Source organism: Chrysemys picta, chromosome 16 (assembly GCF_011386835.1).
Source record: "Chrysemys picta bellii isolate R12L10 chromosome 16, ASM1138683v2, whole genome shotgun sequence".
Lineage (NCBI taxonomy): Eukaryota > Metazoa > Chordata > Testudines > Emydidae > Chrysemys > Chrysemys picta.
This window is the reverse complement of record NC_088806.1, coordinates 17,035,156-17,046,444: the sequence shown is the minus strand read 5'-3', so window position 1 is coordinate 17,046,444 and position 11,289 is coordinate 17,035,156. Positions and strand designations below refer to the sequence as shown.

Sequence of the window (11,289 nt, the reverse complement as noted above, 5' to 3'; positions counted from 1 at the left end):
CTGCCTCAGTTTGCCCACCTGTGCAATGAGGGATAACACTCACCCAGCTGAGACTAGTTGCAAAACATTTTGAGGATTAAAAGCACGGTAAACGTTTCTATCGTTCTTTACAGATTGATTCGTTTGTACTTTTATTTCATTCTAATTTTGAAAATTGACAAATTCTAATTTTCTCAACAGTGGTTTGGCTGTTTCCGAAGCCATATTGGCTACAGCTGTTCCTATTATCCAGAAGGCAGTGCCAAATGTGTCCCACTAACCGATTTGAAAGTTGAGTATGGATAAGTACCGGGGCTGCTGGCCTGCCATCTTTCACTGACACTGCAGTCTCTCTCTCTCTCTCTCACACACACACACACACACACACACACACACACACACACACACACACACACACACACACACACACACACACACACACACACACAAGAAAAATGAAACTTGGCCACCAAACGCCTTTTTTAGTGTTTTATCCACAAATGAAGTCCTTTGTTTTGCCTTTTTTAAGCATACGTTTCATTCTTCACACCAGATTTTTTTTTTTTAAACTGCAATCTAGATTTACAATATATACAATCTAGACGGTAAGGAACAATCAGTACATCTCACAGATTTACCTATGTACAGTCTTTGGAGCAAGAATTCTTTTATAAAAAAAACTCTTAAAAAAAGTCTTTACAATAGAACCATGGTGTAATACATCAGTCATCTTCGGAGGAAACTGGGATTCTGAGATGGCTAGCATTCCAAAGACCAGTGAGCGTGACGGAGTTTAGAGTTGACACATACTGTACAGTAAATATTTCAATGTTCCGCCCCCAGGGGGTCAGGTCTGGACACGTAGGCATAACCCATCTTGCTGAAGTTCAGGAACAGCTCCACCAGACCCAGGGAGGACCACACTGTGCCATCGCTCCTGTGGTACCTGGGTCTCAGAGAGCAGGGGCAGAAGTTGTCTCTCGTGATTTCCTTCCACACCTCCCTCTCCCCTTCCACACCTCCCTCCACCTAAGAAACCTGTGCAAATGCAGGTGGGGGCCTGCACTTTCAGAGCAGGGGCACATGGGTTCCACCACTGCCATTACCGCAAGATACCAAGCAGCCATGGTGCCGGCCACCGAGACACCAGGGACAAGTCCAAAGAGGCAGCTGAGAAATCTCCCGCCACCCTTCAGAGCTCAACAAAGGGAGCTGGGGGGATCCCCTTCCTTGCCTGCCTGAGCATGGGATTCAGCAGCACTCTGCAGTATCCGCAGTGCATGTAGTGCAGGAATGAGAGTGGGGACGCTCTGCTGAGACCGCAAGCCCTGTGCCCATCCTCATACGTGTCCACACAGTGCCCACAGTGCCGGAGGAGTACTGGCCCTGCAGAGGGCAGCTACAGCCATTGGGCTGCCGTAATCACTCCGCAGCCATTCCACGGTCAAGGGAGGGCTGAGCTGTTCTCCCCACCTAGCAATACCCAGTGTCCAGCCTGCTTCTCACCCTGGTCCCTGCATCAGCCCGCACCTACCCCTGCTTGTCCCCAGTACACCCAGTGCTCAGCCACCTCCTCTGCGTTGGCCCCTTGGACTGGGGCTCTCGGAGCAGGAGCCCGTAGGTGGGGTTCCCGAGGAGGCGGGGGCAGGACACACAATACACTGGGCATCCAGCACTGTGCCCATTGGACAGGCTGGGCTTCCTGGCTTCCCTCAGCGGGTGATAGCCGGCTGCTGTGAGTACTGAGAACCAAGCAGCCCTGGGACATGTATGTATACACACACACACACACACACACACACATATATATATATATATATATATACATATATACACACACACACACACACACACCCCTCTCCAGCAGGGACAGGGACACACACACACACCCCTTCAGAAGGGACAGGGACACAGACCCACACCCAGTAGGGATGGACACACACACATACACATACACACCCCTCCTGCAGGGGGCAGCAAGGACAGACACAACACACACACCCCTCCAGCAGGGGGCAGCAGGGATGGACACAACACACACACACACGCTCATTCCCTAGCCATGCCCCCTAGTGGTACCAACCATGTTACACACGCCAGACTGTGCTACAAGGGAGAAGGGGTGCAGTGGTAGGAAGAGCTTTGGGCCCCAATCCAGCACTCGCTACGTCAACGGGAGTCCTTCAGTGGGGTCAGACACTTAGTGATGAAGTCAAAGCCCTACAGACACCCGGGGCACAAAGCTGCTACCCCAAGCCTGTGCCGCTATGCCGGATAAGAGGGGGCTGGGTTAGGGGGGAGTATCCCCGAAGGTCACTCCTCCTTCAGGCAAAGCAGAAGGATGATACAGTTTCAATCCCACTGCTCCTCAGCCCCCCACAGGGCAATTCAATGGAAACAACATTACACTCGTTCTGCAACAGACACCGACGCTTCTCAGATAAATAATCATTTAAATTAGTTCGTTAAATTAACCAGCATTGAGCCACAGCAGTGCCTGCTCAGGAGAGACTTTTCTGCTCTGTCCCACCCCCTTCAGGTCAGCACCTTGAAAAAGAACCTTTCCCCCTATTTCCCCCACCCCAGTGAGAGATCTGGGCTTTAGCAGCATATATGCCCCCTGCCCCGCTTCAGGATCTAAAGGACCAGCTCCCAGGTGGTGTGCCCAGAGCCCGACGGCTGGGAATCTCAGCAGAGAGGAGACGGCTTGCAGGGCGGGCTATAGAGACTCACCTCCCGTCTGAGCCCTGAATGTTTAGGGCCAAGACACGTTGGCCGGGAGCAGGGTGCAGTCCGGCAGTTTGTGTAGTACCCAATGGGCGGTGGGTGTCATAGGCATGGGGAGGCTAAGCCTCCCCTAACCCAAGCCAGGGCCCTGCCCACGCTCTGCCCCATGGACGGGGCTTCAACTCTCCCCGAAGGCGGCGGGGGCTCAGCTCGAGCCGGTGGGCCAGGGCGGTTCGGCTGAGGCTCCTCCAGCTGCGGTTGGTGGGGGGGCACGCTTGGGCTCTGGTGGAGAAGGGGAACAGGGGGAGGCCTCGGGCAGAAGGGGTGGGGCTGGGGGGGGGGGGAAGAAACGAAGGCAGCTGTGCTCTGTCAGTGAAGAATAATTTAACGCTCCCACCACTCTGCCTCCCTGCCCCATTCCCACTGGGAAGCAGCACTGGGGGGGGGGGGGGGAGAGAAGAGGGGTCGGTCTAAAACCCCATCAGCATGATACCCCTTCCCCCCCACGACATAAATGTTTAAAAAAAGGACACCATTACAGCTTCCACCTACAGCAGCATTCCCATGTGCCGTACCCCCAGAGCCAGCCCCTCCGGCAGGGAGGAATGGGGGGGTGTCAAACCAGCCCCGCTGCCTCATTCAGACAGAAAGCAAACTGATCTGGCGAGAAGTTGACTATTCTTCCGCTGTCCAGGGTTCAGTTCAACAGTGCGGCAAACAGCCCCAGTCCCCTACGCGGACCGGGCAGACCAAAGAGATGGGTGCACCAGCAAGCCACGAGGGCCCATCCCACGGGGGCACCCTCTGCACCGCCCTGAAGGCCGGCAAGTCAGCGTTGGCTTGGCCGCAAAGGGATCCAGCCACCCCACGACTGTAAGGATTTCAAATGCTCTGCTTCTGAGCCTTGACACAATGCGGCCGAAAGCCACGTTAGCCTGGCCGAGGGGGACTCCGCAGCCCTCTACCCTCTGTCTACCTTCTCCAGGACCAGCGCTGTCCCCAGCAGCCAGCCCCCACCATAAGCAAGGAGCCCATTCGGGGCCCTGCGGCGCAGCAGTGGTATCTCTGGCCCGGTGGATGTTGGGACGCGCTGGGTGACAGGCAGCCAAGGCGGAGGCCAAGGCAACGCAGGGAAATTCTAGTCCATGTCCCATCAGAAGTGCGTAAGGTTCTTGAGGACACCTAATTCAAGCATCCTTTTTATTGCTAATGCCTCGTGCGAGATATTGTGCTCCGACGCCTGCGAGACAGACAAAAGAGAGAGACAGACAAAAGAGAGCTCTTTAGGCCAGATGCCATGGCGACAAGCCCCCTGATAAAAGCCTAGCTAGACGGGAAAGGCTGTGAGTCCAGCTCCTCCCCACCCTGCCCTGTCGCGGTTCGCCCTTCGTGATGCTCGGGGCGGGGGTGGGGTGAGTGGCCTGCAGCTTTAAAAGGGGACTGTCATTGTTTTAAGAGTTGAATATTTAATGCCTACAACCGCCGAGATTCAACCTGGATTCATGCTGCACTTGTGTTTTAGATCAGTGGTTCACAACCTTTTTGGGCTCAGGACCCATTTGTAAATGTTTATGGCCTGTCGTGACCCAGTAAATAGTCTGGGGGTGGAGGCCCTGGGGAGGTTTTGGTCGAGTCCTGCCCAGCATTCACCTCACAGTGGCAGCTCCTGCACCTCCTGTGCTGTGGGGCTGGCTGGGCTTGGCTCTCCGCTCTGAGCGTTGCAACCTGTGGGGTCACAGCACTGCTCTGGTTTGGCCCCATCCCTCTGACTGGACCAAATTTGTGTGAGTGGAGTTGTGACCTGGTTCGAGGGGTTGCAGTGCCACTCCCTCAAATTTGGCCTCCCTGGGCTCCCATCGTCATGACGGCTGGGCCAAACCTCAGTGGTGCTGGGACCCCAGAGGTTGCAACGCCTGGAACGGGGAGGTGAGACCAGCCAGCCCTATGGGACAGGAGCCGCGGGAGCTGCCACGTGACCCTTTGAAACGTTCTGGTGACCCAATTTTGGGTCCCGACCCATGGCTTGAGAAACCCTGCTTTAGATGACACCATCTCTCTGAGGAGGGACTCTCTTCATTAGGTATTTATTAATTGTATTGCAGTAGCACCTCAGAGCTCCAGTTGTGGACCTAGATCCCGGTGTGCAAGGTGCTGTACAGACAGAATGAAAAGATGGTCCTTGTCCCAAGGATATGGCAAGCTAAGCGTTCTGCTGTCTGTACAGGGCCTAACACATGGGGACCCTGATCCTTGCTTGCTGTTCCTAGACACTACCATAATACAGATAGTGCTACTACTTAGAGTATTTCCTAGGTATCCCCTGTACTTACTCTGGGGAATACTCCAAATGCCAAGGGAATGGAAGAGTTTTTATGGATCATCACGGTCATATGCAGCACTGCTCTCTAGTGGATGGAATGCATCAACGCTATTCATGGGTATGACCAAGGGTAGTGGCCATAGCATATGGAGGGGCGGTATAACCCCTAGTTCTATTACATACCGAATCCAGACAGCTTACCGCTAATACGTTAATAACACAATTCCCACTGGTGACGTTTGTAAAGCCCAGAGATTCGGACAGGAAAAGTGTTGTGTAACAGCAAAGCGTGATCACTACTAGAGGGGAAAGAGCGCACGGTCACTTACGGCCATTGACTTTAGTGTGATTTGCTCGTAGTAATGTATAGTCTGTTTCTTATTGGCAGAATCGGGGTAACCAAAGCCTGCGATATGTACCAGGTCACAGAAGTGCAATGCCAACGTGATGGCTAATAATCCCGTCGTTGGTTTCTAGAGGGAGAGAGATGAAAGGGCTCAGGGTGATTAAAAAAAAAAAAAACATACATGCTGGGTTCAGTTCAGAGTGGTTTTCTCCCCACTTCGCTCTTTGGGGACAGGTCCTGTGTATAACAGAGAGGCTTGGTATGCGTGATCATTAGAGCCCAGAGTGAACACTGGGTCCAGGCTGACCAATGACCATGGTGCCTTGTGATACACAGACGCAGTTCGTCACATACGCGTGACTTAGAATGAAGGTTCCCCACTTAGGAAGGGCAGCTGCTAGCTATAGGGCTGCCGCCATTACGAAGTGGGACTCTCGGTTTTGTCCTGCATATATCACCACCTGCCTTATGGGGTATAAAACATCTGGACTAGACAAGAGGGGGAATAGTGGGTCATGAACTCCAAGACACACATGGATTTTCCAAGTTGCTCCTTGAAAAATCTCCAGATGGGGAGAGCCCCTATGACTGTGTCCCAGGTCATTAGGATCTGCCATAGATCAAGGCACTGAGAATGGATAGTTTAAGGAAAGCTTTATTGCCCATGACTGCAATGCATGAGTATCCAAACATAGAGCGGGGGGGAAGGATAGCTCAGTGGTTTGAGCATTGGCCTGCTAAACCCAGGGTTGTGAGTTCAATCCTTGAGGAGGCCATTTAGGGAACTGGGGTAAAAATCTGTCTGGGGATTGGTCCTGCTTTGAGCAGGGGGTTGGACTAGATGACCTCCTGAGGTCCCTTCCAATCCTGATATTCTATGATTCTATGAGCACTGCTTAAACTCCTGTCCCAGCATGCACTGGGCTCAGCGTGAATCTGGGACAAATTCTCTTCTTTGGTTGATCCAAAGTCCCAGTAAGGAACCTGGAGGGGTGATCCTTGGGACATTATACCCTCCCCTCCCAAAGTTGCTGGACAGAACGTTGAGGACAATGGAGACTCCTGCATGAAAATCCATTTATGGGAACAAGGAGAAAGTCATACAAACAGTTTCTCTGGACGTGGCAACACTACAGCCAAGTGCACACCTTCCTTCAAATGGCCAGCTGCTCTGGAAGGAGCTTCCACCCGGCTAAGCTGGTACGAGCCATGCTGAGCTGGTCTCAGCTGGAAATGATCTTCCCCCTAGCCAAGCTGGTTTGGGAATCTCTCTTTGCAGATCTTTTACTAAGTTACTTCTACCCTGACCTATAAGATTTCCATGCTTGGGACATTTCTCTCTGCTTGACATGGCTGGGAGGATGTGAGCCTTGATAGAAAGAGACCAGAGAACAGAAGAACAACTTATTGCCTCTTCAGCCAATTTCTATTCCCTTCCAGGGAGAGGAAGATATTCCTCTCTGGACGTGGCAGCCCCCCATCCCCGAATGACGCTGTTCCATTTGGACATCTGCTCGCTCCGATCCCCCACATCGCTAGATTTAGAGTCACTGTGGCTTTGCAGAGTTTTACTCATTCCTCAGTTATATGCTGTTCCATCCATAGAATTCGGCAACATCAACACGAGGTCAGTGTATGCCAAAGATTTGCTCCTGGGAAGCAGCTATTTCAAAAAGGACCTGGGGGGTGTGGAGAATAATCACTGAACACGAGCTCCCCATGTGATGCTGTGGCCCAAAGGCCTCATGCGATCTTTGGATACATAAACAGGGGAATATTGAATAGGAGGGGTTCTATTACCTCTTTGTTTGGCACTGGTGCGACTGCTACTGGAATACTGGGTCCAGTTCTGGTGTCCACCGTTCAAGAAGGATGCTGATAAATTGGAGAGGGGTCAGAGAAGAGCCACGAGAAGGATTAAAGGATTAGAAAACCTGCCTTATAGTGATAGAGCCAAGCAGCTCAAACGATTTCATTTCTCAAAGATAAGGTTAAAAGGTGACTCGAGCCTGGTCTGTAACTACTTACATGGGAAACAGAAATTTGATAATAGCAGGCTCTCCTCTCTAGCAGCCAAAGGTCTCCAGTGGCTGGAAGCTGAAGTTAGACAAATGAAGGCTAGAAATAAGGCAGAGGTTTTTAACACTAAAGGTAATTAAGCATTGGAACAACTGTGGTGGAGTCTCCATCATGGTAAATTTTTAAATCAAGATTGGATGTTTTTCTAGAAAATCTGCTATAGTTCAAACAGGAATGAATTTAGGGCAGTTCTCTGGCCTGGCCTATGCAGGAGGTCAGACTGGATGATCATAGTGGACTCTTCTAGCCTTACAGTCTATGAAGCTATAACATTATTTGTGAAACAGTGACTGGCTCTGGGACATTTAAACCTCTGCACCTCAGTTTCTCGAGCTATAAACGAGGACCCCACCACATCTCTTGCAGGTCTGTGGGGGCATTCGCTAGTCAACCATTCCAAAGTGTTTTGAAGATGCAAAATGCTATGGTGTTACAGCGCCACTACAGAAAAAGATGAGTAGAGAATTCCACTCTGAACTCCGCAGACCTTCGTAACTTCTGCCAAACGTTATGGGTTTGTCTGATTTCTCACAAGTGATGGATAACAAGGAAAATCTATTCAGCTATTTCTTGCATTATAGATGCACACAAAAAAAGGCCATCCACGAATACCTTTAAGCTTTAAAACAACAAAAGAAATCGGATAACACAAAACCAGCTTTGTGTGCGCGCGCATTCACACACACACACACACTTATAATTTGACTGCACTGGCCAAACAAACAATAGAAGGATTCAGTGCAGAAAGATCTTCATCCTTGAGCAGAAGCCGCTTGCTAGCTTCTCCCTCCAGAAGAGCAGCTTCTCTGGTTTAGACTCGAGCCACAATCACTTCCCAACAGTGGCCAACTTTTCCCCCAACAAAGCAGTGTGAATATAATCTCAAGGATGCAGGGAAACAGAGGTGAGTGGGTGGCCAGTATCTCCCCACACCCGGGAGGCCCTGTACTGTGGGCGGATGGATCACCTAGCATTTTATCTACAAAGCACAGTAAGAATCACCCAAGTGGCCTTCACCTTGATCTCTTCCTGCTTGGAAAAGGGCAGTAATTTTCCAAACCGTGTTGACCCAGCCCTGGGCTACTCAATAAGTCGATGGGACACGAAGGGGGAAAGGGTGGGGGCAGTGCAGCTGAATGGCACCATGCCCCCTTAGCGAGTTCCAGTTGGAACTACCCTGTGATTTAGATCCAGGGCACCATGAGTCTGTCTCGCTCTCTCTGCCCCCAGCACACCGGCTCCCTTACCTGTTTAATCTTCCGCGGTTGCTTCATGGAAAGATTAAGTAATTTAGCAGCAGTAATTTCCATAAAGTAAGGGTTCAGAATTCGCACTTGCTCAGGATTGGCATCCCAGATTAAAGGGGGCTGCTTCCAGAATCCCTTGCGAACCTGGAAAAGGACAACAGGAAAAGTCAGGGGCTGTTCTTTCCCCACTAGGGCTGCACCAGGCTTGCATCCAGCTGCGAGAGCAAAACAAGGCAGAGGAGAGGCCAGCCGTAGCCCCCTGCGACACTTACTCGCTTCTTGTCATTGAGGATCATCTCCAGCCATTGGAAATCCATGGGTTTAAACGGCACCAGCACCAGCAGAGTATCCGGGTTGTTTTCTCGTCTGGGGTCGAAGTGCGCAGACTCTGGGTAAAACAGGCGCATGGTGGTTTTGGAGCCCACATCCGCCTCGTACCCATGAACCGGCGCATTGTTCAACCTGAGGGGAGGGAGCGCAAGATGAGGCAGGGGCTATTTCATACGGGTTCCATTTTCCCCATGACCTGTCCCATTAGCATCTCACTTTCCGTCCCCAGCGGAGACCCTTTCAGGGATTTGAGCCACCTGCTCGCCACACTTTGACGTGATAGATGTTAGGTTAGGGGATGTGGGGACAGGATCCTTCGGGAATGAACTCCCCCGGGAAGTAAGGCCCATCCCAGCGCCACCTCCCACTCTGGGTGCCAGGCGCATTGCTTTGACCTGCCTTCTCTAACAAATCCCGAGCAACGTGAGTGTACATTTCCACAAAACCATCCAAACCAAACCCCTCCCCTGCACACACACACACACCTCTTCCTGGGACAGGATGAGAGAGCAAACACAGGACAAATGTTAGTCACGTGGCTTAATGCATAACTGCAAGGCAGGGTGGATAAAAATCAATGATTTAAAAAAAATCGGATTTTTTTTATTTAAATCAGAATTTGTTGATAAAATGCTTTTTGAGGAAAAAAACCTATCTAAAGATAGTTTTAATTAAGATACATTATAGCTCAAAGATATCTAATCATGGAATAGGGATTAAAAATTCTAATTCTATAGTATGAGACAATATATTCATGTAATGTTTAAGAGAAATTTTATAAATGAGTTCCAATAGTTCATGGATTAGGGACCCAATTTTATGGGGTTCCACAGGCTTCTGTATAGATTATTTGCGTTAATTTTTCTATCTACCCAATGGGACTCGGTATCTTCTAGACTGAGCACTATCAGAGATGCTTAGTTTTGTAGTTCTCAAACTGTGGATTTGTGTCTCCAGAGGTAACATGCTTGTTAACAGCAAAAATGTTTTTAAATAAATAAGATATAGAGGTGAGAAATAACAGACCTCAACTATATTGTCCCTCTGCAAATTTGTGTACACAGAGTCAATCCCTTACCTCTCTCTAGAAGTGCAAAGTTCAATGAATAGAAGATTGTTGGGGGTGGAATAGATCTGGACAAGGAGAAGAAGTCTGGAGATAAATGTGAGAAGCGAGGGACATGCGCTTTTTTGTTAAAATATTATGTGTTTGTTGTTGAAGAAAAAAAATCCAGAATACTTAACGTTGTTGTTTTAGTTAAATAAAACAATTTTAAGTGTCTGTCTGGTGATGTTTTCCTCCTAATACAGCCTGTCAAGAAAATCCTCCAAATATTAATGATTAACCTGTTGAACTGGAGATAGTTCACCTCCCAATGACTTCATAAATATCTGCTTCAATTACCTTTGGTAAATGAAATCACCAAACAATCATTCATTTTCTGATATAGCTGTAAAACTAATCTGAAAAGTTTTCAAAATAAATCCCTGTCTAAAAATGTATAGTGTGTCTCTTCTAAAAATGAAACCTACATCTAACTCTGAGTTGTGAAGAATATGTATTAGGGTTATAACAGGGGTTCTCAAACTGGGGGTCAGGAACCCTCAGGGGGTCGTGAGGATATTACATGGGGGGGTCAAGAGCGGTCAGTCTCCACCCCAAACCCCACTTTGCCTCCAGCATTTATAATGGTGTTAAATATATAAAAAAGTGTTTTTAATTTAGAAGTGGGGGTCGCACTCCAAGGCTTGCTACGTGAAAGGGGTCACCAGTACAAACGTTTGAGAAGCACTGGGTTATAACAACCAACAAGAATGCACTTTTATGTAGAAAACCATGATTAAATCGAGTCTTCCTGACTAGTGATTTAAATCAAACCCACCCTGCTGCAAGGTGCTCACGTACTACAGTGATGGGAGTGCCTGAATAGACTAGAATCTCCTGGTCGGACTAACCTGGATCTCCCACATCCCTTGTGTAAATCTGTGCATTTCTGTTCGAATCAGAGCTGAGGAACTGGCCTAAGGAGTCTGAGCACCTGCTTCTCGCTGGTGCTGGCAATTCCAGCTCCAGGAAAGCCCAAAGCATCCCCACTACGTGGGCTGCCTCAGGGACCCGAGAGTCTCAAAGGCAGCCCTGCTATGTCAGGGCTTCCGGGATGCCTGTCATGGAGCCAGGACCATGTGGGCTCTCTGGACTTCCAAGCTCTCTGTGTGGTGCCAAGAACCTGGCACTCTTGCAAACTCTGACTCTAACTCGA

General features: G+C 49.7%; 1 protein-coding gene across 25 annotated transcripts in view; it reads right to left on the bottom strand.

The window, feature by feature from the left end:
* Nucleotides 1-455: 455 nt before the first annotated feature.
* ST3GAL4 (ST3 beta-galactoside alpha-2,3-sialyltransferase 4) overlaps nt 456-11,289 on the bottom strand; it is a 154,796-nt gene continuing 143,962 nt past the window's right edge. For 24 of the 25 annotated variants that reach the window (XM_042851962.2, XM_065570460.1, XM_042851963.2 and 21 more), the window contains 4 exons: nt 8,971-9,160; nt 8,699-8,842; nt 5,356-5,499; nt 456-3,946 (listed from right to left, as the gene is read on the bottom strand). In XM_042851962.2, the coding sequence (XP_042707896.2) occupies nt 3,860-3,946; nt 5,356-5,499; nt 8,699-8,842; nt 8,971-9,160 (565 nt within the window). In that variant the 3' untranslated portion in view covers nt 456-3,859. Of the gene's footprint in view, nt 3,947-5,355; nt 5,500-7,172; nt 7,248-8,698; nt 8,843-8,970; nt 9,161-11,289 lie in introns of those variants that run through there. The other variant, XR_010593281.1, reaches the window with a different exon arrangement.